The 27,491-nt window shown below is 42.5% G+C and overlaps 2 protein-coding genes across 3 annotated transcripts in view; both read right to left on the reverse strand.

Moving 5' to 3' along the window:
* Positions 1 to 13,406: 13,406 nt before the first annotated feature.
* Positions 13,407 to 17,637, reverse strand: phlda1 (pleckstrin homology-like domain, family A, member 1). Its single transcript, XM_061250812.1, has 2 exons — positions 16,904 to 17,637; positions 13,407 to 16,307 (listed from the first exon to the last, which is right to left on the reverse strand). The coding sequence occupies exon 1, from the start codon at positions 17,389 to 17,391 to the stop codon at positions 16,930 to 16,932; it is 462 nt and encodes a 153-aa protein (XP_061106796.1). The 5' UTR covers positions 17,392 to 17,637; the 3' UTR covers positions 13,407 to 16,307; positions 16,904 to 16,929.
* A 1,975-nt stretch (positions 17,638 to 19,612) lies between these two features.
* nap1l1 (nucleosome assembly protein 1-like 1) overlaps positions 19,613 to 27,491 on the reverse strand; it is a 29,112-nt gene continuing 21,233 nt past the window's right edge. For both annotated transcript variants that reach the window (XM_061250811.1, XM_061250810.1), the window contains exons 7-15: positions 27,187 to 27,315; positions 26,621 to 26,692; positions 26,363 to 26,502; positions 25,882 to 26,027; positions 25,496 to 25,515; positions 24,556 to 24,678; positions 24,431 to 24,463; positions 24,050 to 24,100; positions 19,613 to 21,610 (exon numbers count right to left, since the gene is read on the reverse strand). In XM_061250811.1, the coding sequence (XP_061106795.1) occupies positions 21,572 to 21,610; positions 24,050 to 24,100; positions 24,431 to 24,463; positions 24,556 to 24,678; positions 25,496 to 25,515; positions 25,882 to 26,027; positions 26,363 to 26,502; positions 26,621 to 26,692; positions 27,187 to 27,315 (753 nt within the window). In that variant the 3' untranslated portion in view covers positions 19,613 to 21,571. The remainder of the gene's footprint in view (positions 21,611 to 24,049; positions 24,101 to 24,430; positions 24,464 to 24,555; positions 24,679 to 25,495; positions 25,516 to 25,881; positions 26,028 to 26,362; positions 26,503 to 26,620; positions 26,693 to 27,186; positions 27,316 to 27,491) is intronic.

The following is a 27,491-nucleotide window of genomic DNA, read 5'->3' on the forward strand; positions in this document are numbered from 1 at the left end:
GCTGGGAAAGGTCAAGCTTCAGAAGAAGCACTCCCATGCTGAAAAAACAGCTTAAGCTAGATTTTGAAACAACTGGTAGCTGGTAGTCCAGTTCAGACCAGCTCCATACTCAAAACAGTTAGACCAGCTCAAGCTATGTTTTGAAGCAGCTGGTAGCTGGTTGTCCAGTTCAGACCAGCTCAAGCTATGTTTTGAAACAGCTCATAACTGGTCACAGCTGGATTTTACACCAGGGTCCCTTCTTCAAAGGGGAACAATAAATCAGCAATCCAATTTCTATACCCATATTTATCACTGGTGATCCATTCCACTTTTGTTTTAAAGCCATAACCACAAACTTTCTTCATCTGTATAAAGTGTTCACACATCAGATCAGGACAACACCCATGCACACAAAATACACAGGAGTATGTTACAGGAACACCGCAGGACAACTGCAGGGCTGAACGTATTGGAAAACAGTGTTGCTGAGGCTACAGAGACGGTTTACGTGATTGAATTGCTCAAACTGAAGCTGCTAATGTATTCTCTGCGTTTTCCGCAGCGAGCGGAGGTGCCCAGACTCTAGCATTAAGTGGAGCACACCCCCTAGGGAGCCCCTGTCTTCCCTCTGAGCGGTGCTCACAGCTTCCAGAGCAATGTTAATTACCCACAATGCTCCTCTCTCCAGCTTAGTATTCAAGCGCGGCCTGGCCTCTGCATCGGCTCGGTCTACCTGCTCTGTGATTGAAATACCAAACCGGAACATTCCTCTCCCAGCACAGTGCAATCTGGGCATATTTCCCCCCACTCCCACTGCAAATGAATGATGAAATATTAATGAGGATTTTTTTTTTGAGTGATCTTTTTTCTTTTTTTGAAGCAATGTAAAGTTTGAAAATAGAAAAATAGAAAAAGATCAGTGCAAACACATCCTGCCAGTTTTATTCCATACACGATAAAGCACTGACACTGAAATGAAAAATATTGGACTAAATTGTATTTTTAAAAATCGGAAAAAATTAAGGCACGTATTTGTAGTGGTGCAGGTTAAAATGATCTGGGGTGAACTGGCTTACTTTCTTGTCTGTGCTTCTGATCAGGTGGAATTGCTAAGGAATGCATTGGTCCATATCTGATTCCTGATGACAGTGACATATACAGTAATTGTGCTCTGGGATTCTGTTCATTAGAGCACCAATTGAAACAACTATGAAGTAATCTCTGGAAGGAACATGACCCTTCTGCGCCAAATACATTATATTATGTAACATTGTTTTGTTAAACTAATCAACGACTCATCAGTTACAATCATATATTAACTGACCAACAGGAATGGAACGCTAATTGTTATTCATGACAGTTCACTGTGATTACATGAAAAAAAAAAAAAGATTCCAAGTGGATAGTCTGTGAGGACAGGGAAATGAATATCCTCTTCAGGCTTAAGAAGGTTTATAAATAGCCTGGAAGAAAAAAAAATCTTGAGGAAGGAAAATGAACCATGACGAGGAATGGGACGGTTGCCACTTTGCATCCCACAGTTGAAACTGTTGTCTTTCTTAACAGAGGGCTTTCCCTGCAGAGGGGAGCACAACAGCAGTGCTGTTTCTCCACTGAGTTCAGAGACATGCCCAGACTTGTTTAGAAACTTACTGAGCTTACTGAGCCCCCACCACTCCCCGCCGCCCAGAAAAATACAACAAATGAAATGTTCCTTGTTACAGAACCAACCAAATCACCTTATTTCATCTTTAGAAAATAAATAAACGTGGATGATCACTCTTTGGTTATCAGCTATAATTATGAAATTATAGTTATTATGACAATGGCAAATATTCTGCAGATCCCAAAAAAGATCCCAAAAAACCTGGGAGTTGCCTTTCAGGGTTGTCCACAAAAAAAAGACAAATGAGCGCAGACCTTCGATGGTTACAAACATGATTACAAACATAATCATCTGATCCCATGTAAACGCAGAAGTTCATGTTTGGAGCTTTGTTATGTGACGTTGTGACTGAATTCTGTGTTTTTACATGAGGTCAGAAAATAAAGAACGTCATGCCTGTAAGGAGCTGTACTGGGGCCTGTGTCACAAAGCACGGTGGTATTTCACAAAGCAAGATTACCGAGTTAGCCGGATAACTGCACAGAATAAAACTTCTGTGCAGTTTTTACTTCAGTCCATGTTTCAGATTTGGGTGGGTTCCGGCTGGGTCTTACTCAATGCAGTTATCCAACTCAGATATCATGGTTCATGAAGCAGGGCCCAGGTATGATCAGATAAAAAATTAACTTTAGCCCTTTTGGTCAGTTTTGGAATAAGTACTTTGCAATAATTGACTTTATTGACTTGATTTTAATTTGCATTGTGTATTTCTAAATGTTGAGTAGAGGATTAAGTGCTAGATTGTCAACATGTACTTCCAGCTACAGGGAATGTGGACTTAAGTCAATCCAAATGCTTAAAGGCCCATCTGTGATACATTATTAATTATTGGGATGATTAATGTACCACAATTGGTTGACTGTTCAACAAGAGGTCTCATAAGGGATTCTATTAACATTATAGTGCTGGGTGTAGGGAAATAATGGTTATTTCAGAAGCCAGGCATTTCAACAGGTCTTATATATTAATATATAAGGGCAATTGAGCCAATTAAGAACAATTTATCATCAACAAAACACACTGTAGATAATTCACACTGTAGGTATTCACCATGTCGTGTTCGACCCTTGAACTGAAGTGCAGTCCATACGTCTTTTTGGACAGTGATACAATATTTGTTGTTTTGGCTCTGTAGTCCGACAGATTGGATTTGCCAGCTGCATGAAAGGACAATGACATATATTATTTCCCATTATCTTCTCATTCATATTCTTATTCAATAAACTTTCTTTTCATTATTTCAATCCTTGTATTGTCCTGTCCACTTCATTTTAATTAAGTCGGGTTCTGCTAAGATTCAAGTAAGGTGATTCAGTTTATTTCTGTAATAAAATGTTTTTGAAAAATCTCTCCACAGGGATATGAAAAACAGAATCCATCAAAGTCCTTGTGAGCAACTTCCTGAGATGAAATGCACCATTGTTTTATTGCCGCACAGCTGAAAGATAATAATGGGATTTAAAAGGTTTTTTCTTTTTTTTTTGTCTCTTGTTTCAAGACGCTTTTTGATGTCATCAATTGATGTATGAATCTCAAGGGGACCAGATCGTGAACAGGCTTGCAATGACTTAGCAGTAGCTGCCAGCCAGAAACCTGTAGACCAGGTGCTTTTCTGTCCTGTGCACTTGATTGATGTGTCTTTGCAGGGGGCAGGGGGGTGAGGCCATTTTGTTGGTTCAGGTTGTGTCATGAAGCGATTGACATGGCCGCCCAATGAGACCACAGCCCAGTCAAGGATGTGGTTAGGCCTTCTCTCAGCAGCTGTTGCCATTTCATTGATAAGAAACCATCTGTCTCTCTGAATTATTTACACTTTGTCTTAATCTCAGAACAAACGTTCCTCTGTCGCCAAACCGAGTCTGACAGACTACTTGCTTCGTCTACATAAGATGAATGACACAAAGATCAGTTATTTTGAAAATCGATTGCTTCCTGAAAAAAATTATGTGATTCAGTTTGTGTCAGATAACATCTGCTTGAATAATGAGTAATTTGATGATTCAGTCACAAAAATGGTTTGCTTGGAATGTACATTTGAAAAAGAACCACACATTGAGAAAGATACCTAGTTTCTATACTAATTATCAGATTATACACATGATATTTCTATAATTTATGATAATATATCATGTGAGTGCCTTTCAGGGCTGTCCACAAAAAAAACCTTTGATGGTTACAAACATGATTACAAACATAATCGGCTAACCCCATGTAAACGCAGAAGTCAGAAGTTCATGTTTTTGAGCTTGCGACTGAATTCTGTGTTTTTACATGAGGTCAGAAAGTAAAGAACGTCATGCCTGTAAGGAGTGGTTGATAATCATTGTAGTTATTTTTGTGTAAAACCCTGAAAAGGGCCAAAGATGGAGCTGTACTGGGGCCTGTGTCACAAAGCACGGTGGTATTTCACAAAGCAAGATTATCGAGTTAGCCGGATAACTGCACAGAATAAAACCCGGAAAAGCTGTCCATGTTTCAGATTTGGGTGGGTTCCGGCTGGGTCTTACTCGATGCAGTTATCCAGCTAACTCAGAAATCCTGCTTCATGAAACAGGCCCCTGGAATGATCAGCTGATCAGCTAAAAAATAAACTTTGGCCCTTTTGGTCAGTATTTGAAGTAGTACTTTGCAGTAATTGACCTCTTGATTTTAATTTGATGCATTGTGTGATTCAGTTTGCCTCAGATAACATCTGTTTGAATAATGAGTAATTTGATGATTCAGTCACAAAAATTGTTTGCTTGGAATGTACATTTAAACATTTGAAAAAGAACCACACATTTAGAAAGATACCTAGTTGCCTTTCTATAATTTTCTGATTATACACATGATATTTCTATAATTTATGATAATATATCATGTGAGTGATATCTCAAGGCTAAGTGTAAAGCCACATGCATAAATGATAACTCTACACTGAATAATTCAGCCAGAATTTGGTTTTTGCTTCTCTAAAAATAGCCCCACTCCAAATACCATTAACTAACAGTAATAGCTAATACTGATTTTCTTCTTTTTTTTAAAGCATTTTTCAGTGTTGTCACTGGTGTATGGCCTAATTCAAGTGAATCAATCTCACACACAAGCTTTAGTTATCCTTCATAGCAAACTCTTTTTTTGTAGCAGTTTGCTGGGGTATGAAAAGGTTTAGAATTGGTCATCGGGTTGAATGTAAATTTGAAATACAGATGACAGATGATTGAGGTTCGAACTGCACTATTTTAATGTATGGTTTCATTATGGACTTGCTTGTAAGATGTATCCCTTGTATCCCAAGCTTGTTGGGGTTGTGTCATGTGTCCTTTGCAAATGTTATCTTATCAATATTTGATAACTGCATATCCTTGAATGATATGCAAATACTACTGGCAAACACAATCCTATGAACCGAGTGTTATCGCTTAGTGACTGGATGTTTTGTCCTCCATAGAAAAAAAAGTGTGTCTTGGAATTTAGTCATAACTGAGCCATAAGGAATCATGAAAAAATTATTTTTTTAAAGGTAGAAGAGGTAAGCTTTTTGTGTTAAAACATTGTTACAAGACTATTGTAAATCCCTTCCGATCATTGAAAAAAGGCTCACTGACATGTTGACTCGCCCTCTGCCTGTGTTTATAGTCCTTAAATTTGGGGTTCAAAATACAAAGTTGACTGCCTGACTCTCTGTACCAAAACATTGTATAAATGTACAATAATTCAAGCTCATTGGTTGAAAATTGGTTCAAATTGCCACAGCCAATGGCGTTTCAATGTCAGTGCATTTACAGGGAAGGGGGAGGGATAAACAGTGTCATGGTTTGAAGGTGTTCATTGCTGCTATTCCTCTCTTGACCGTTAGAAGTCCGAAATTACCTATTGTACCTTTAATTACTTATCAATTTCAATCAACGAGGAAGAAGCTTAGATACATTGCAAATGTGACTGTCAAGCTCAAATGTACGACGACACTTATTTGTGTCAAGCCATAAGGCAGCAAGCCAGGCCATATGTTTCTTTTCACATACCGTACATGCTGGAGCTCTTCAGTAGGGACACTGCAGTTCCTTTGGGAATTTTGTCGGAGTTTTCCTTGGGCAAGCTAAGGAATGTCAAGAACTTTAGAAATCTAATGCAATCCTCAGTAGGCATAATGTAGTCTGAGAGAAAACTGAAGGCAGGCTTCTGACTATTTTTGCAATCTACATTTTTGCAATCAACTGAACGTTTATAAAGCAAACAGCCTTTGGTTCCTATCACTGCAAAAAATAAAAAATAATAAGCCAGTCTTATGTTTAGACTTAAACTCTTATTTCTATTACTTTACTTGCTAAATGAGACCAAACAGCTATCAATGAGGTGAGAAAGTTTGGCTCATTTCAGAATTTGACAATGGGGTGAGAAGATTTCAGTTGTCAAGCAGTTACGTAAAACAAGCTAATATCTTCTACTTGAGAGAAAAAAATGAGATCGTAAGTCTTTTTATAAGACTAATATAATAATATAATTCATGAGAGCCGTTTTTTGCAGTGTACTCATTCCTGTTGCCATTTTTTTTCTCCAGCAGAGAACTCGAGCTGACTTCCCTGCTGCAGGACAACGCTCTGTCAAATCCAATATTGTCTTCGCTCTCTTTGTTTCCATAGAAACGGCTGCCATCAGAGAAGCACAGGGGGAAAGCTCCTTTGGAACAGCGAGAGGGAGAGAGAAGGGAGGTGAATCAACAGACCTGCCACTCCAAAGAAGGTGAAAATTCCTGAATTAGATTTAACAGGGACAAACTACCAATGCTCTTATTTTGCCTTCAAGTCGCCTGCATTTTATCTAGCTCCAAGGAAGAACACGAAGCAGCTCGCAGCTCAGAGGCCATAACAGCTCTCTATTTTCATGGCAAGGCACATTTCAACTTGGTTTTCACTGTGTAGTGTGAACAACAAAACACTGTGGAGTGTGAAAGACAGTACACTGCATCAAAAGTTTCCAGACCTGGGTCAAATACATAGCGGTTTCGGACTCAAATACTTTTCTATACTTTACTGAGCTTGTCTGGTGTATTGTAACCTATGACATACAAACCTGTAGCAAGGCAAAATCGACCAATCAGAATCAATTGTGTTTATAACTGACCCAGGTCTGTAAGTTACCTATGGTGCAGCTTTATACATCTGCATCTGTTCCCAAACACAGGATGCATTTTATTTTATTATCATTTTTAAATGTGAAAATGTTACACTTCTGCTTCCATCTTGACCAGGTCTCTCTGGAAGAAGATATAGTGTTTAGATGGGAACTTCCCAGTTAAGTAAAGAAAAAATAAAATCATAATAAAAAATAAATGGCTCACACAGTCACTACTCCAATTACCAAGATATCTCAGCTGAACTGAATGTCAGTCTGGGATTTGGGGTAGGTTTACGACATTCCCAACATGGACATTCCCACACATACTGAGGGAAAAAGAGCTGCCAATTGAATTAAATGTAGAAAACCAATGTGCTTTAGCAACCAGAGAAAACTTCATCGGTGATCATAAGTTCCATTATGTGTAGTGGTTTGTGAGACAATGGTTGTTTTGGGGAAATATTCATTCAAATTTCATTACATATTTTCACAATGTGCTTTTCATATGAAATGTAATTGTTAAACGAGTTTCAAAATACCAACGGGGGGAAGTTTTATTTTGCCTTCAAATGTCTGCTGTTCCCCGTTCACATTAATTGGAGCTCCAATGTTCTCCACTCTCCATGTGCTGTACAGGGTTACTGGAGCTTAGGCTAGCTGAAGGCATGGCATGCTTGCTGGTCTAGTTAAATATGCATGTCAATGGCTACTAATTACAAGCAGGAAGTTCCTATTTGTTTTAGCTGGTCTGGGAGCGCAGTAGGGATGCCAGCTGACCTCTTCCAGCCAGTCCCCGTGATAAGGTGACTGAGGTGGGCTGAACATGACCAGTCACTTCATTGAAGGCCCACACGCATCAGCGTTCCTTTCCTGGCTTTAGTATCTATAACGTCCACAAAACATTCTCAAAGAGCAGCGACTTAGCCCAATCCCCCCCCCATCCCTGTGGTCAGTTCTCTGAGTTAACATTTAGCATCGTCTGACAATTATGCAAAAAGATACATCATGTCACCTGGGAAGTTTGTTTCACAAACCGCTCTAAAAAATAGTTAGATCCTAAAATATGAATACTTCTACCAAAGTTGCAATTGTTTCACTTGGATCAGTATGGCACCCAAATTGACAACACAACTGGAGGAGGATATGAAACGCTCAAAAACACGGAAAACGTGTGTGTGGGCCTGTAACAAAGAGCAGAAGCATAATCTCCGGGGGTTCTGGTAGCCTGTTGATGTTTCAGGTGGCCTAATCTGCGTCCCTTTGATGGGGAATCAAACGTCACAGTTCTTTCGGGAATAGGGGAACTCATAGTGTGTAACATTAGATAGCAGGATTGCAGTAGATTAGATGTGTCTTAACAAATTAAAACCGAGGTATTAATGTCTAAAGTCTTACGTCTGAGCGGAACTGATCTTCAGCCAATTCTTTACAGTGAACTTTGCATTTGGTGTTGCTGCAATAACAACTTGCTTTTAGTCTGTATTAATGCTTCCCAATCTTTAATTTTATAAGTAATAATGCTAGGTGGGGTGCTTTCAAATAATACTGCTTTAATACTACATTTAGGGAAATAGGCTTTGGGGGAGGGGGGGGGAGGGGGGTAAAGTTAGCTGTCAAAACAGGATAGCAAGAAAGGGAAAATAAAACAAACATTTTTGTTCTAGCCAAAAACTGCCTGTGGCAAAAAGGTTCACTAACAGTTAATAGCTACTTCCTTCCACCTCGCATGATGGCGTTCAATGAACAATTACTATGCCTCCACAATTACAGTGTCAATTCTCCATCCGTCTTTCCACGCCAGAATGAATAGCTACAATATCCTGAGCTGTCAGCGTCTGCTCACGGTTGCTATACTGTCCACAGCCAACAGTACTTAAATTACAAACCGCAAATTTCGTGAAAAGCGTTGGCTTGTTCACAAAGGACGTCTTACGCGCTGAAGGGCGAAAGAGCAGGAAATCTATGACTCGGTCTGGTGGAATGTTTGCATATGTGTTCCGCGGTAACGGTAATGTTAGATTACCTGGCTTGTGCGTCGAGTGTTTGATTGTCACTGCACATTAGCTGTGTCTGTCACATTATTGGGACTAAAGCCACGCAGTCTGTTGGACTTTATGACTCACATGCTTGTAAATGTTGTTTGCCAGGAAAAGCTAACCAGCAGGATTATATGCAAAACAATACTTGTTTTCTAGATCCACTCACACATTATTGTACAGCTGACAGACTCAATGACCTCCTTTATTCCATTAAGGTTATTGTTCCGTACAGAATGCACGACTGAAGTGTATTCTTTCTCTCTTCTCTGCCAAATCAAACATACCCATTTATGTGTGTGTTTTTTTCCACGCTATTATTTAACAGCCAATATTTTGCCCAAATCGTATGGTTTCTGAATAATCGCCCAGAATCTGACAGAGTTGCTCAGCCTACTAAAATCCTATTCCAGTGTGCAGATTAATTTGCACCTTTTGTAGTCTTATCCTAAAAATTATTTTTCAGCTGGCACATATTATAAAGCTAACTAAATACAAAGAAGTTCCAGAAATGAACAGAAATAATTTATGAACCACCAAACCAAACCAAAATAAAATGATCCAAGGTCAATTTTTCAGAAAATTGCATTCCTGAAGAAGTATATAATTTGGCACCACTAGGATAAATTCAAAATGAATTGCGCTCGAACTGTGTGCACTCAGTCTCAGCGAGGCCAGGTGCATGATGGGAATGAGAGATTGCCTCCAGCCAGCCAGCAGAGGAGAAGAAGAGAGAGGGAGTCAGCCAGCTGGAGAGAATGAGGCAGAGACTGGTAAATAAGAGAATAATTCACCGCCTGCGTGCTGTTGACGTTCAGCTACGGTCAGGCTCGGCCAAGCAGCTCGCTCTGTCCTCTCTCACTGTCAGCACGAGCCCTGTGAATCATTTCCCCGCGTGTGGAGTGTGGAGTGTGTGTGGGGTGTGTGTGTGTGTGTGGAGTGTGGTGTGTGGAGTGTGTGTGGTGTGTGGAGTGTGGAGTGTGTTTGGTGTGTGGTGTGTGGAGTGTATGTGGTGTGTGGAGTGTGGTGTGTGGAGTGTGTGTGGTGTGTGGAGTGCGGTGTGTGGAGTGTGTGTGCAGTGTGGAGTGTGGTGTGTGGAGTGTGTGTGGAGTGTGGAGTGTGTGTTGTGTGGTGAGTGTGGTGCGTGTGTGGTGTTTGAGGACTGTGGTGCGTGGCTCTGTCTCTCTCCGGGCAGGGCAGTGGTCTCAAACTCAATGTCATGGAGGGCTGTGTGTGTGTGTGTGTGTGTGTGTGTGTGTGTGTGTGTGTGTGTGCTGTTTTTATTCCAGCCTCAGATCTTGATTTTCTAATTAGTTCAGCTGTTTGCTGAATTAGGACTGCAGGTTTGCACATAATCTATATTAAGTGAAATGTGTTACTTATGTTGTTGCATATATTATGTGCTCTTCAATTATATATGAATGCAGTTAAATGCATATGGCTGAGTGTGTGAGTGGAATCAATTAATTGGTTGGAATGAAAACCTGCATACGCACGGTCCCCTGTGGCTACGAGTTGAGGTGTGAGGCTTACTTGTAGTCTTGTTTATTTTTATTTATTTATTTATTTATACAGACAGTTATTTAGCAGACGCTTTTAGCCAAAGCGATGTAGTCGATTAGACTAAGCAGGGGACAGTCCCCCCTGGGGCAAAGTGGGATTAAGGGCCTTGCTCAAGGGTCCAACAGCTGCAGAGATCTGAGGCTACACCAGCGCTTGAACCACCAACTTTCCAGGTCCTAATTGTGCATCTTAGCCACTAGGCTACATGCTGACTCTTGTGCATGTAATAGGATGATTTTCATGCATGGACTGAAAATGTGCTGCCATTACGGTCGGATGCTATGATTTACAAACATCATTCTGACACGTGAACACATACAGTCCATTCTGTGACTGGCCATGCTGTTCTAGGCCCTAAATGCTCAACAACATCTCATGTGGTTGGGGGAAAAATCACAATTTCGCCCATGAATCTGACTTATTATCAGAGTAATTGTGAAAGGCTGCTCTGGACTGCTTCAGTTTTTAATGAAAGACACCCCAGGTATACGGATATGGCAGCACTCTGTAATCTACAGAATGTCACTGGCTGAAGTAATTACCTATTATGAGCGTGCTGACACTGGGATTCAGACCACAAGCCTGCTCGACAGGGTTTACGATTCACCTTATTTATCTTCTGAGCGAGTGCGCCACAATACTGACTGCACTTGCCCAGTCCACGAGCTAGGGCATTCTTTCCAGTTTATCATTTTACTAAAGCCACGATGACCGTAAATTATATTTTGTGAAAATCAAGATGGACCTCCCCTTTCAGATTGGGCAGAGTGTACCCCAAGTTAGAATATGTCCATCTCTGATGAAGTACGAAATAACAAATGGAGCTTTCAAAAAGACAAAAATAGCATTTATTGTCTCTTAACCCATACTGGGTTTTTTTTTTTTTTTTACATAATTTTGTGACAGTTGCTTTGCTCTCCTCCCCTACTCATGCTTTTAAATATTCCGAGTTATAAAAAGAACAACTGTCATGTATTCACAAAGCATCTCTGAATAGGGCAGGTCTAGGATGAGTTCAGCCTTTTGGCTGAAAATGCATGAAGGTCAGATGGTGGGCAAGGGAAGACTGATCCCAAATCAGCAGTCCTACCGCACCGACGGAAATGCTTTGTGAATACTGATCTGTATGTACATGGCAAATAAAAATATACAAGCACTTTAGTCTTGTAATAAGCCTTATGGTTATTTATTTCCAGAAAATATTTGCTTATTTTAAGTTACTGTTTGCCTGACAATTGAACTTTTCTTACCCCATTGGCAAATCTTGAAATGTGTCAGAATTAGCAAAAAAGGAAAAGAAATAAGATTTTCATATAAGATCTCAATAAAACTAAAATAAAATACTGCAGTGTACATAAGACTAATCTTGCTGTAAGAAGATGCTTAAAGAACAAGAGGATTCTGGGATGGATAATCTTTGCTCCAGGTGTGTGCTGCGTGGCTTTCAGTGACCTTGACTGACCTTGTGTGGTTGAGTTTGCTTAGGCAGGGTGCCTGGCCTGAGGCAGTCTGATAACCCAGAACAGATACACCACCTGTCTGCGTACACAGACACAATGTGGGCTAACATGCAAAAAAGGAGGGGGGGAAAAAGGAAAACAGCTCATGCAGTTTCATGAAGAATATTTCCTAACTCAACTGTTCCTGCATCTATTTTACTGACTCAGCGGTTCTGTGAACAGAGCACTGGAAAAACAACTTCCTTGGTGAACAGCGGTTGTCAGTTTTTTTTGTTCCCCCCTAACTGATATGGCAATGTTTTTTTTGCCAAGTAAAAGCCAAACTGTTGCAGTTTCCGGAAGACCAGCTGTCAAACCTGGCTGCACAGTAGTACTGTAGCTTCCAATTCCCTCTCCAGGCAGTTAAATCCAGTATTCACAAATAAATCCGTTCATTTTATTTTTTATTTTGAGACTTTGATTTGGCATTTTAGTGTGGGACAAGGTGACATTCCCGTTATCTTCCTAGATAGATCTCCCAGACCTCAGCATGAGCTAACAGGGTTCTCTCTCTCTCTCTCTCTCTTGTGTTAACCAGGTGCTCACATCCATACCATAGTGCATCCAGGTAGTGAACAAGAAATGGAAAGTTAGAAACTCTATTTAAGTCACTTAAGAGGGCGCTTGACCCACAGCTAGCTTTCACTGAACCGGATGTTCTCTCTCGGTAGAAATTTGTGGTCAACAGATTAGCAGTCGTGTGCATGTTTCGGCTAGCATTCAGAATGAATACACAGTCATCACAGTCCCAGAGTATGTGCCTCTACCCACTGAGGTCCTTATCTGTCCCTGCCCAGGTTCTGTGCTGACATCACTACAGACCTCAGACCAGAGATCTCAAACTGCGTTCCCAGAGGCCCGCCCGCAGTGTCCATAATGTCTTTTTGTTTTAATTAAAATAGCTTTTTTCCTTTGAGATTGTCTGTGGGGCTCTGAATCACCAGAACACTGATTTTTCCTAAGGCTAATCGCACATTTCACAAGAGAACAGAGGAAGAGATAACGCTCAAGGTTTTTTTTTCCTTCCTCCATTTTCATCCTCTTCACAGGAAGAAAGGATGTTTATCCACTGCTAATCTAGCCACCTCTTATCTCACACCTACACAAGGTTTTGCAGAGAGAGAGCAGAGAGTTTGGATTTCAGAGGATAGTTAAAGGCGGCGAATGTGGTTCTCTCTTCAAAGAAAAATAATTAAATAATAAAATAAGTTGGTTATGCCAAACGAACATGAGACTGAGAGAGCCAGGGATCGGATATGTGCTTACTGTGTCAAATGCTTTCCCGAGTATTCAAGTTCAAATAATTCCAGCTAAGCAACACTTAGCTATACTCATTTGTAATCATACAGTCCCGTATGTGTTTTTATTTTATTTGTATTTATTTATTTATTTAATGGATGGCAGTTGCAAAAGATAATACGCGGCCAGATCCTGTTTACATCAATCAAGGTTTTTTTTTTCCCCTGGGGATGGGTGTGCTAGGTCCACCATAATTCAATTTTCCTTTGGATACTATCAGTCTGGTAAACATACCTATCGCTGATTCATCTTATGAAACCAAGGTTGTGTTGAGTGTTTTATTTATATATACAGTACCAGGAATAAACAGATCTGAGAGTGCCTCTATTTTACATCCCTAAACTCCAGAACAAAGGCCACAAGGCCCTGACAATACCACACTGCGGCTGATTCTTTATGTGCAACACATTCCTGGAAAGCAAAATGTAAAAATATATAAATATACCATTTTAAAAATAAACAACGAGTTATATCTGCCCAGTATACTGTAGTGAATTTATTTTCTATGATGCCAAAAAAGCAAGACAATCTACATAGCAGCTAGCCTGCTAATTCCCAAATGTAATTCCCTAAAGGTGTTTGCATGAACGGAGTATATTTAACAAAGAACACTGTAAATAAGCTGATGCAGGGAAAACAATCAAAGTCTCCGATGCATTTATGTTTCCGGGCAACACCAGGAATGCTAAGTTTTTATCCGCTAGTTTTCCACAATGTCTTAAGTGAGCTTTCATCGACATTTGGCAAGGTACCATCATCTGTGACCTTAGGACAGGGCTGTCCAACCTTATCCACACTGGGCTGGTGTGGGTTCAGGTTTTTTTTTTTTTTTGTCTTAGCCTAGCACTAAAACACCATGTTCAATCCATTAAATCAAGACCTTGATAAGCAGAATCAGGTGTCTTTGTGCTGGGCTAGCACGAAAACCTGCCCCACCCCCCCCACACTGGCCATTTTCTGATAAGATTGGACACCCTTAGGTACCTAAGGAAAATTACACACACACACTGCATTGAAGCCGTACAGAACTCAAACCCATGTCAAACCTTAAGCCTACAGGCTACTTCAGGGTTGCCCGTATTCTTCTACACAAGTTTCTCTTTGGTGGAGCACAGCCAGTGCTGGGCTGCAGTGTAGCATTAGCCTACTGTGGTTAACAAACTGGTCACACTTTACAATAACGTTCATGAATTGGCATTAACTAATGTAGTCGTTAACATGAATTAATGATGGAAAAATAAGTTAATTTTATGCTTAATTAATGTTTCATGAATGTATTGGTTAACAACTAACATTTGTACATGAATATTTAAACATTAGCAAACTATAGGTTTAACTTAATTAGTTCATTAACAAATACATTTTTTAATTTCAATATGAATTGCCTATAACAAATGTAGTTCACAATAATGAATGATGTACAAATACATTAACAGAGCTGTACAGATTAATTTCTTAGTAGTAGTTAGTTAACAACTACATTAGTTCATGTCAATTCATGGAACCTTATTGTAAAGTGTTGCCAACAAACTGAACTTGTATTTGTTCTTGTTCTGAGCCGGTGCTGGGCTGCAGTGTAGCTCACCAGAGTACTGAACAACAATTGCTGAAGAAAGAATAGGCTGGGTTGGGCACCTTAATCAAATTTTGATATTTCAATATTATTTGATTGAATTATACACATATACGGCGTTATCTGTAGGCCATACAACACATGTACATTATGCATAAATCACTAGTGCGTGTGACAGAGTGAAACACATTCAGTAACACTTTCTTTGAAGGTCCAACATAAGAGCTATACAAATCATTAATATGTACTACAAAGCACATTCATTAGCACTACATAAGTATTCATACATGCTTATGTCAATAACCTCAGAGACATATGCTGTGTTATGCCAACATTGATGGCATACATGGTGTCATGGTATGCTGCATCGATGCATATGTCTATTTTAGGTTATTGACATAAGAACTTATGAATGCTTATGTGGTGCTTTGGGATGTGCTATGTAGTGCTTATGAAAGTGATATAGCACTTATGTAGGACAGAAAGAAAGTGTTACCAAATATTCATAAGTAACTAACATTATTTTCTGATGCATTTCTTCCTATAGCCAAGGTGGTTAAGTGCTAAATGTAATGTAATAGCACCGTAAGCTAATGGGGGGGAGACAGGGTGTGCAAATGATATTTGTTAACAGCAAATGACAAGACAAATAATCACATGGTAACACCGTTTGAAATGGAATGTATATTTTAAAAATATGAAAATAGCTCTCACATTAAAATAACAAAACTCATGCTGTACACACATGATGATTATTCCGTGAATTAAATGACAATTCCAAAACATACACCTTGTGCAGTGCATAAACCATAGCAGCTGCAGTCCACTGACTTTGCGCACCCTGTGAACTTGACCAGGTGGCTTAAATACATGTACGGCCTATCACATTTGACATAGACAAGCCAGAAACACGAGCCCGCAAATGAAATACACATTTGAACATACTATCAAGTTTTTTTGGCATAACTTTCGGGTGAAAATAGGCCTAAAATTATTTCCTGATAGTTTTTTTTTTTAAGTAGTAAGAAACAGTGAGCCGCTTTTGGTCTTTGGTTCAATGCACTGGAATGAAAGCTCGTGATTTCTTGTTGACTACACGGTCTGTATCAAGAAATGATACGGGATCGAGATAATGCACATTAATGGGTCACGAAACACAAACTGGTCACATAACACCCTTTCAGTGCTCTGCCATTTTCTGTTGCCATGAGTAGGTGCGCATTATATATATATATATAATATATAAAATAAGCCACAGTTTGTAGGACATAACAGCAACAATCTGCACATCCATACACTCAAACGCAATAAAACGTATACAAAACTAATAAATAAATAAAATACCAGAAGGTATGTATGGAAACAGGTAAGAATACACAGCGATTTCTTTCGTTCAGTGAACGCCTCGATCAGTTTTTGTTCATGGCAAAGTCAACGAGGAAATAAAGACACATCTTCGGGATATGGTTAGCACTCTGGGGCACAAGCTCACGAAGCATTTACGGTGACGTGAAAAGTCTTTTGTTTGCTCAGCGAAGGCGATCAGAAATCATTTCCAGACCCTGATCCTGTCCAGCGAGTTTTCCAGTAACCTGTGGATATAATGAATTGGGTTTGATTCAGTTGTCTTTGCACTTGATACCCGAACACAGATAACCTATAACAGACGATACTATACTACTGTTGGCTTGCATGTATGCCTTGTTAAATGCCTGGATTTTCAACAGGGGGTCCCTGGGGGGTCTTTGGTGGAAGGCGACTGCAGGTGTACTTGGATATGCAATGACTATATTGAATTTAGGGAACATTTTTTCAAACAATGTATTTTTATTTTTATAGCCTGTGAGGGGATTATTAGCCATTGCAAGCCATTTCATGTGAGGATGCCATTTAGTGCAGAACATTTTAAGTAGGCTATAAACTGTTCTACTGAACAGTGAGTGAGTAGCCCTTGTATTATTCACACAAGCTCAGCAAGAATGAAACAAACGTAACGGTAACCTGTAATTAATTAAAATCAAAGGCTTAACGTCGTTGGGGTCGCGTGGTCTCTCCTCCTTACAACCACGGACGACTTCAAATCTGACTAAAGATTATTTCCACCAACGGGGTTATCGCTGTCCATTGTATGGCAGCATTAATGAGACTACAGGGTGCGAAGCACGGCGAAAACGCATGGCTGGCTTACCGCAGATGTGGCCGTCATGCTCCGGTTCACGCTGCGGTTTGGGAGTTCTTGATGGTCTTGTGCCCTGGAAGCTGCACCACTAGCAGTTGCTGTTTCTGCCTGGTGGACTTGACTGCGAGAATAGCCTGTCTGTTTTTGTACTGCACCATCTGCAAAGTTATCTCGGCGTTCCACACCTCGTCCTGTGGACACCTGAAATCGATCTCCTTGCCCTCGGACATGACCACGGTGAAGTAGACGTACTTGCCCTTCCTCTCGACGCAGTCCACGGTCTTCATGCTGGAGAACCGCAGCTCCTTGATTTTACAGCCGTGCTCCCTGGCCGGCTGCTGCTGATGCTGATGCTGGTTGTCGTGCTGTTTCGGGTGGAGGAGAATGAGACCCTCTTCCGTTAGCACGCAACGTTTCTTCTTCCACAGCTGCAGCAAACCGTCGCTGCGTTTCTCCAGCAACCCTTCTTTAAGCACCTTGCCACCACTGTCCAACATTTTGCGAAAACTGCGAGTCTCCCAGGTGCGAGTTGAGGGGGGAAAGCCTTGGCTTCTAAGTGCAAGGAGCGACAAGAACAGACCCTCCACTGCCCACTGTTGTTGGCTATATATAGACACTCCTCCTATCTCCGGCTGCGCTCTTGTCAGCAAAGCTCACAGAATTGACTGATTTCTCTCTTCCTGTGTGACCAGGGTTTTCCCTCAAACTCGCCTAGTGTAGTCACCGCCCCCAGACTGACGTCCAGTGGAGACCTGCCTCGGATTGCGGAGCAGCTGCCAGCTCTAATTGTTAGATATAGCCGAGCAAGAGTCAATGGCAAACAGGAGACTAGAGCCAGCTTGGAATTTAACGGTCGTCGATGTGACCGACGTGAATAGGTAATGTAACGTAGCCTAGGATACACGATAAGTATTATTCCTGTCGGTAAGGATGCGGGAGTTCAAATGCAGGCTTGCTTTAAAATTAGTTGGAAGCGTTCGTTTGTAGTCGTACCCTGCTGCGCGTAAAGCAAATATGAAACAATTATTTCAAGCAAATATTTCCATGTCCAAATATAGGCTCCACATCTAGGTCAAGATGGATTTACTTTGTTTTCCAGACTCACAATTTGTGAAGGATCAGAAACTTAAATACAGTTTGCGGTTATACGGTAGTATCGCGTAATATTATTTGTATCACGATCGTGCGTTTTTTGAGTCGCATTGCACGGATCTCGACTGCAGTAACTACATCAGGACTATAATACACGGCATATGGGCCGTACCTCTAAGCATGTTTAACTACAGTAAAAGCAAAAAAGTCAACCTATGCCTTCTAGTGGTAAAACGGATGGCAAACATTTCAGACAGCACTTCTGAAACACACGGCCTCAAATGTAGTGCCCTCCAAAACTATCGACACACTTGAAAAAGATCAACTAAAATGCTGTATAAAATCTATATATGTAGCCTATTGAGCTATATTCGATTTTTATTCTTCAATAATGATTTCATGGAATCAAGCATAACAATTCTTGAAAAAAAGATTTCCCAAAAGGTATTAAAAATACTTTGAACCCCATTTCAGTGTTTACCTTCCCTAGTCATTCCTACAGACTAGTCATTTCAGATTAGATTTGAAACATCTCAGGGAGATCTGACCAATCCTCCATGTCATCTTTAAAAGATTTTTCAGACCCTATGGTCCACACTTGTGAACTCCCCCTCTTCAGTTCAAGTCACATATTTCAATCAAGTTCAAATGGCAGGACATGGGATGACTATTGTGTAACAGTAATTTGCCAAATTAGAATATTTATTTTCTTGTCTTCCATCTTCTGTTAACTACTTTAGCATTTTCCTTATAGACCGGTCTCCAAACAAGCAGTTTTGGGTTCAACTCTCCTGCACATTTATTTTTGTGCATATGTGTGTGTTTATGGCCAAAATGTAAATTTGACTGTAGATTTGGAGACACTGTCCCCAAGGTAAAGCCAGCTTCTGCAGATCTAATTTAAGGGCGGCCTGTAGCGTAGTGGTTAAGGTAAAGGACTTGGACACGCAAGGTCGGTGGTTCTAATCCCGGTGTAGCCACAATAAGATCCACACAGCTTGAGCAAGGCCCTTAACCCTGTATTGCTCCAGGGGAGGATTGTCTCCTGCTTAGCCTCTGGATAAGAGCGTCTGCCAAATGCCAATAATGTAAGGTAATGGGTTTCACTGCCTCCGCACTCGGCCTGCCGGTTCTACATTCTGGAATTAAATAACGCCATGTAACCAGTCTATGAATTTATTTTTCCCACTTTGCCTCCCATAAGGCTCACTTGTAGGCCTCTACCAGGCAGATTTACTGTTGCTACAAATGTACTGTTCCAGAGGTGCAACCTTCATCACCACTGGTCTAATAGTAGATAGTGCCATCATTTATTTATTGACTTGCGATGGCCCCATCTTGTCTCGAGAATTTTGCCGTTCCCATGGTGATTGATGATGCAGTCTTTTTTTTTTTATACACATGAAACCGAGACCTACTGTATGGCAAGCCTCAGGACAGTAAGATTGGAAACATAACTTATATAAAGATTAATGCAGTTATTACTGAAAGGAAATATTTTCACTAACAAATTGGTAAATTGGTTGAAAAAAAAAAGAAACCTAGGGATTTAAACAAGATTAATGCTCTAAATAAAAGATTTAGGGCCAGAATATCAACTTCAACAGAAGAACCCACAGACAGGCGCACGTTTATTGGTTTTATTCATGAATATACATACACGTACAATTATTGAGTACATTAGTATTTTGTAGCATAGCATTTTGCTTCGACAACAGCTGCTGGAAAGAAAAGGCAGAATCGCTTTCGATATTTTTTTCCTTTTTAAACGCACTCCTGTGGCCAGACCGTATGAATCCACCCTGGCCCCACTGGTACTCTGTTGCTTTCGCGTTGGGAGAGGGCTGGTTAGTCTCCGCAGTGCACACCCATGGCAGTTCAGGCCCTGAATTGTAAGAGAAGTGCAAGCAGGTGGGGGAACACTACACGCCCCCCCCCCCAAACTGTCCGTTAGAACCCCGCCTCGTACAGACCCAGCCGGTCACCCTGCGCGTGTTTGTAACATCGCAGGCTAGCGCAAGACAACATGGATACGGGTGTGTGTACGAGTCCTGCTGATAAATTATACGCATGGCACCGCAATCCCGAGTCGACCGCAATTCGAACGACCGCGTAGCCAGTGGACTCAGGATTCGGCTAGTTTTCGGTTAACCACTAAAATCCACTCCTTCCATAAAAATCTAAGTGCAGGCGGAAAACCGCTCATTATTTTAGGTTGGTTTAATTAGCGGGGTCCTGTGACCCACTTATCAGCCAGCTCTAGAAGCAGATGCCTGCCAAAATATACTGTACAGGTGCAGAATTTCCCACGGACACCGTGCATCAAGTCCATTACCTAAATCAGCAAGGCCTTTCCCATTAATTAATAACCAAGATAATCTTACAATAACAGTATTTTATAGAGGAAGTGGCCAAAACGTACATCCAACAGAATGGACAATGCAAAGGAAACCAAAAGGATGCACATTATGTCCATGGAAAACCTCAAATTTCAGTCAGATTATTGGCTGCACATTTGTTTTTATTCATGCATTAACGGAAAAAAAAAAAATTAGGTAGTTTGGCTCTCGTAGGTCACCATCTCGTCTCCGACGACGGCCTCGAAAGTTTTTCGGCTAATCCTTTTGTCCGACAGCCAACCAAACGTTTAGCAGGCACCCCCCCCCTAAGTTTACTGCCACTTTTCAAAATGATGATCTGGAATGTTAAGGACACTAAACCACACGAGCAGAGTGCATGCTAAACATTTTCTTTACGCCACAAATTAAAACCGGCCTAAATCCCAACAGCGCAAGGAACGCTTTGACAGGATTCAGTCCATTCAGTCCATCCCCCCCCACCCACCACTGAGCCAGTCAACAAATTCGGAACGTCACACCTGTAAACTGGAATGTTTGGATTTCAGACAGGGCACAGCTTGCTTCTGAAACCACAGCCCCAGTACCCACGCGGTACGGTCCGGGCAGCGGTTACAGAAGCCCAGCTCGACTCCCATCACATTTAAATTGCGTGGGAGCTGACCAAGTGGCTGACTAAATTATACTCCTCCTAAGAGGCAACCGCACCACAACTGCAAGGAGGAGGAGCTATATTTCTATGAAAAGGGGTGAAGCAAATATACTGAACTCCAGACTACCAGCATTGACAATATACTTTATTCTTTTTTTTAATTAAGCAAGTTTGAATGTAATTTCCCCCCCCCCATTGTTGCCCCAACTCTAGTCTTTCCACAGCTGTTGTCTAAGAGCAATACAACAAAAGACTTCACAAGACCCCAAACTACTGAGCAGTGTGGCAACATGTTCATGCTTTTGAGGAGGTTACTGCATTCTAACTATTTGTACAGAGATGTGGGAGGAGAGGGGGAGGGGGGGGGGGGGGGGTCCTAGTAAAATGCTATGCTGAATGAGCCGACATGAAATCGGGCTCCCTGATGAGTTCTTGTAACAAAAATTTGTTGAAACTTCTTATTTTTAATTCTTCCTACCAAGAAAAATACAAAACATTATAAGGCGGTAAGTAACTATGTTTGTGTTGGAGAAGCCGTTACAGTGTGGAGGATCCTCAAGGCCACAGAGTCCCGCTTCACTGCTGCTTGCACTCCGCCGGGGGGTTTGCGTCCTTCTGTGGGGGGGGGCGGGAGGAGAGAGGTGTGTTACTGTGTGTGTGTGCGTGTCTGTGTGTGAGAGAGAGAGCACACGCATTGTCTGCCCAACAATATCTTCTTTAGCCTCGGCCCTGAACAATGATGCTCACCTGAACACAGGTTGAAAAAGTATAAATCAGTACTTAAAAAAAAAGTATAAATGGGATCAATTAGCCTTAGGAAGATTAGAATGTGGTTTGTATTTACTTTTCGTTTGAGGGAGGGGGTGGTGTGGTGGGAGTAAAGGGTAAAATACTTGAAATCCATCACAGGGAAACTGTTTGATTGAATGAACCTAAAATAAGATCCTCAAGCAGACTTCTAAACACCAACCCCGCACACAGTAGTGTACCCACACAACCACCCAGAGACTTACTAATCAAGGATGGATACTACACCGTACCACCACAGCCAAAAAGGCTTAAGCTACATTTTACTACACCATGAGGCCCAAGAGATTTTTGGTCAGCAATGTACAGTAAAAACAGCATCCCACACTCAACTAGTCTGAATTGTGAGCACACGCGCACACACACACACACACACACACACACACACACACACACAAGGGGAGGGGTGTGTCATTATGACATGGAGTGGCACTTGCACAGGAGAACACACACACGATTATTCTGGAAGGTTCTGAAACAGGTAAAAATCCCAGACACCTGAGGGCGGCATAAAACAGTCAAATACCAGTAAACAACAAATGCGTCTAAAAGGGTTAGGGTGACCAACGATGTTTAAAAAAAAAAAAAAAAAAAAAAACTCCTTCCAGGATACCCGAGAAAGATGCAGTGACATCCCCCTCCAACGACAACAAAAACAAAACAAAAGGAAAAGAAACGCACATCAACGAAGATTGATGTCGGACTTGGATTCCAGCTTTGCATCCTGAAATTCACGGATGCCTGAAGTACGCCAAATTACTGCCGAATATATATATATATATATATATATATATTTTTTTTAAATCAGATGTAATCCAAATATGGAACAGACACTCAAGGACCGACTAGCTTCAACATACAGAAGAAATACTAACGTAGCTGCAAAGCGCAAAAACAGCCGCGGTGTTAGTCAAGCGCGACGGGGGGAGGAAGGGGTCGGGCAGGGAATGGGATTAGGAAAGGGGGGGGGGGGGGGGGGGGGGGAGAGGGGACAAGCGCGAAGGCGCGTTAAGCAGACGAATCGCAAGCCGTACCTACCAGCATAGGGTTATTTCTACAGACACCACTTACACCTAAGTGAGGAGAAATGTAGAGAGCAGGCTGACATGGTGCCGTGTGATTGAGATGAAAGACATTAATATTCCATTGAGAAAGCAGCATTCAGCAGAACCACAGTCACGGGCAGGCTGACGTTTAGTACACAGGAGGCAGGCAGTGCAGTGTATACGTTCAGAAAAACCTAGCCAACTGCAGATAAAAATGTGCATGTATATTAAAGCCTTACACACTGGAGGAAATGAAGGGAGGGGGGGGGGTTGGGGGAATGAAATCAAAATCAAACTAATAGTCTATTGTATGAGAGTGGGGGGGGGGGGGGGGGTAGTTTACACGACTTTAAACTGATTTACGCCCTCCAGAAAAGTGGAAAGGTTTCCCAGAAGCCACCTGAAGTAGTGGTTTCGTGTTTCTTTTGGCAACTTCTCCCGCAGGAGATCGGCCGGGCAGCCAGAGGTTCTGCCCCTTACGTGACTGCCCCCTGCTGTCAGAACCTTGCAAGTATCGTTTCCCTGCTGGCAGCATTCTTACGGCGGGAGCAAACCACCAAATGAAACACGAAAAGCACTGTATAAGCGCAAACCCACGTGTCGCTATTAATCTGATGAACAAAAAGAGAAATCACGCATGCGTTCAAAACTATCACAGAAAAATCGAATAGAACAAAGCTCAGAAAACTGGCTGCGTAGCGACCGCACTGCTAATCTCACACACGGGCTCAGTATGAGTGCGTGCTTGTGTGCCTTTATGAAACATGCATACAAGAAGGTATTTATCCATATACACAATATGGCTCCAATTTACAGAAATACCCTCAGAAAATATACATTAACCTTCATTAAATAATCTTGTCCCACAAAATGTTATAAAAACTTAAAATTCAGTTCCAAAAATACATCTGCGCTTAACACGCACTCAGTCTGGGCATGCCTGCTCAATTTCTATTTCGATGACAAAAAAAAATAAATGTATTAATTGATAAAAAAATGTTTATCTAAAAGTTACTTTGACCCCAATGCCACTCCTCCCCCCACCCACAACCAAAGAAAGAATGGGGTTAATGAAATGCGTTTCGACAGTATGTATTCTGTATGTTGAACTTTAATTCTCTCTGTTTTTTTTCTTCTTTTTTTTTTTTTTTTACAGCCTGAGAGGTTTTAATTTAAAGCTGGTCCGTGACGGGTTTCCCACCTTGGGGTCGTATTCCGGATCGTTCTCCTCGTCCGCTTCCTCCTCCCCTTCCTAAAAAAACAAAACGGAAAAAGACGAGTGTGACTGTGGGGTAACACACATCAGCTCACAGAGCTCAAGGCCATCCATCTAAGCCTGTGACCTAGTGGCTACGGCACTCCACTGGGACCCGGAAGGTCGGTGGTTCAAGCCCCAGTGTTTGTGTATAAATGAGATCTGTGCAGCTGTTGGGACCCTTCAAGGGCCCTTAACCCTATTTTGTTCCAGGGGGGGATTGGCCCCTACTTGGTCTAATCAACTGTAAGTCGCTTTAGGTAAAAGGGTCAGCTGAATAAATGTCACGTAATGGTGTGAGCTCGTGCGAACGAGGGGGGTGCTCACCTCATCGTCAGCCTCCTCTCCCTCCTCGTCGTACTGCGGAGGAAAACAGAATGGAGGGGTTACGTTAGGCCGCTGGCGGGACCGTGGAGCAGACGGCCCTCGGCGGGCCCTCGGCGAGCACTTACGTCATCGTCATCGTCCTCGATGGCCTCGCCCGTGAAGTACAGCACCGCCTTCGGGACGATGCGCTCGCGCAGGAAGTGCCCGATCTCGAAGTCCGCCGCCAGGACCGCCTCGGAGTCCTCATCCTGAAACCAGCCCAAACCAGCCCGAATCACACTCCTCCTGCACCCAGTCACAGCCACAACCCTCCAGCTCCTCCTGCACCCAGTCACAGCCACAACACTCCCGCTCCTCCTGAACCCAGTCACAGCCACAACCCTCCCGCACCCAGTCACAGCCACAACCCTCCCTCTCCTCCTGCATCCAGTCACAGCCACAACCCTCCCTCTCCGCCTGCACCCAGTCACAGCCACAACCCTCCCTCTCCTCAGGAGGTAGAACTAAGGTACAGTTTGAAAAGGTGTGTTTTCAGTCTGCATCGAAATAGGGGGAGGGATTCTGCTGTCCTGACAGTGGTAGGCAAGTCATTCCACCACTGAGGAGCCAGAACGGAAAACAGTCACAGCCACACGCCCCTCCTCCAGCCCCTCATAAGTTGCTACGGGGCAGCCCATAGCCTAGTCGTAGGTACATGACTGGGACCCGGAAGTTTGATCCCCGGTGTAGCCTTGATTACATTTAATAAACCAGGGCTAGGCAATCCTGGTCCTGGAGCGTCACTGATGTTTCTGGTTTTTGTTCCATCTGACCTCAACCACAAGTCTGATGGATGAATAAAAGTCTGAGGCTGAATATTCTGAACGGTTTAAAGGAATCCAGTTGCGTAGCTATAGGTCTGGATGCAACAAAAACCAGGACCATCTCTGGCACTCAGACTGGGGTTGCATCCACCTGGGCAAAAACATCATTTCGTTTCGCGTTTAAACACGGCATCGCATTTTGAGTCAAAACTCTGCTGTTATACATGCCGATGGGCAGACGCTGTGTGTGCGTAGTACTCACCAAGTCTCCGCTTTCAGGGACTGCACGGAAGAGAAAAGAAGTTCAGGTGAGACAGGCACTTCCCACACCGACTGGCTTCTCACAAAAACGCATCTCACAGATATACCCCCCCCTCAGAAAAATGGTAAATGGTAAATGGTTGGCATTTATATAGCACCTTTATCCAAAGCGCTGTACATCATTTACCCATTCATACGGCGATTGGCTGCCATGCAAGGTGCCGACTAGCTCGTCAGGAGCATTTGGGGGTTAGGCATCTTGCTCAGGGACACTTCGACACAGCCCGGACGGGGGATCGAACCGGCAATCTTCCGACTGCCAGACGACTGCTCTTACTGCCTGAGCCATGTCGCCCCCCTAAAAGAGAAAAGAGGCAAGGCCCTCACCTTCGGGGGGGCAGAAGAAGTTGAAGAAGGAGTCGTTGGGCACGGTCTTGGTGACCGTCCGCACTGTGCCGCGGCCCTTGTGCTTCTGTTTCTTCTTGATGGTCTTCAGTGTGACGTTCTTCCCCTTCGTCCAGTCGATCTGGCACCTGGGGGACGGGGGGACGGACGGGACAAATTAGGCAGTTTAGCTAACCTTTATTTTAACAGGAAACCCCATCCAGATCCACATCTCTTTTTCAAGAGGGACCTGACATACACTGGGCCCCAGAATTATTGGCACCCCTATCCGGCAATGCACCTACCCTGTCCAGCTACTCATTGTTTATTTATGTGCATTGCCAGTCAGGGATGCCAATAATTCTAAAAGGCCACTATGTAAACATCGTAAATAATAAAATCGACAAATTAATGGAAACAAACGAGGACATTCCCGCACCCTCGTCACCAAATTCCCGTTCCCCCACATTCCCGCGCCCCTTACCCCGTGCAGCCAATGATCTCTGGCCCGTCGAAGGAGAAAGGGTCCGACTCGTCTGGCTCCGACCTCATCTTGTAGGTTTTCGTCAGCACTTGGTTTGTGAAGAAGTCGTTGGTCTCAAAGTAAAACTCTAACGAGAAGCTCTGGAGAGGGAAGGAGGTAGGGTGTGAGGAAGGAGAGCCCCAAAACCAGAGACATTTCACAGGCAACACATTCAAGCAAGAATACAAATTATACAAAACAAAATCATTGTCAATTTACCATTGGCTGGCCAGGGTCTGAGAACTTGACTTTGATGTCTTGTAAGTGCTTCAGAATGGGCTCGTCATGTTCCTGGGGGAAAGGTGGGAATATTTAGTGACTGCAGGAGTCGAGTCCTGAAGATGGAGGTCGCAAGTGTGACTAAAAACAGTACTGTTGAGCAATTCAGCACTCATAAAACTACCCCACAAAAGCCAGTCTCTCGCATCTTTGCTTGGCACTACTGTACAACACAGCATTTCTGTACAATATGAATTAAAGTTTGGTTAATATCACACTTATTGATCATAAAAGGGCTCCTTAGCCTTCTTCGTGATAAAGCACGTTTGCATTCCTGTGTTTAATGCACACTTATGTTAACTCACAACAGCGCCAAGTATTAACAAAACCCACACAAGCCAATGTGGTTATTTTTGGTCACAGTACACCAGCAGGGGGCAGCATTCTCAAAGTTATCCCTGCGCACACACAGCCCTCAGAGACTGTGGTGTGACCTATATTCCAGAACGTTCTCTCTGCCGGCCTGCCGGCCCGTCGCCCCCGACAACCCAGCCGAGCGAGGGTACCTGCAACATGTCGCTGAGCAGGTCGACGTTCTTGAACACGGTCAGCCAGAACTCGGGGATGCCCTTTGGATCCTCCTTTTCTTTGTCTTTCTTCTCCTCCTCTACTTTAGCCTTTTCCTTCATTTCTTCCTAAAGAAAAGGAAAGGGGGGTGGGGGGAATCCATACATCATGCCTCATTTGAGATGGTTATGAAAATCTATCTCTGGAAGGCCATGGAAGACTTGTTATCCGCTCAGAGGCCTGGTTTTTCAATACACAAACTTAGGTTTGCCTGCAGGAATTAACGTTCAGAACTATATCTGTT

The sequence above is a fragment of the Conger conger genome, chromosome 8, assembly GCF_963514075.1.
Source record: "Conger conger chromosome 8, fConCon1.1, whole genome shotgun sequence".
NCBI classification, from domain to species: Eukaryota; Metazoa; Chordata; class Actinopteri; order Anguilliformes; family Congridae; genus Conger; species Conger conger.

What these genes read in the sequence shown, in the direction of transcription:
- phlda1 (XM_061250812.1), bottom strand. Translation starts at nt 17,391, where the DNA reads ATGTTGGACAGTGGTGGCAAGGTGCTTAAAGAAGGGTTGCTGGAGAAA.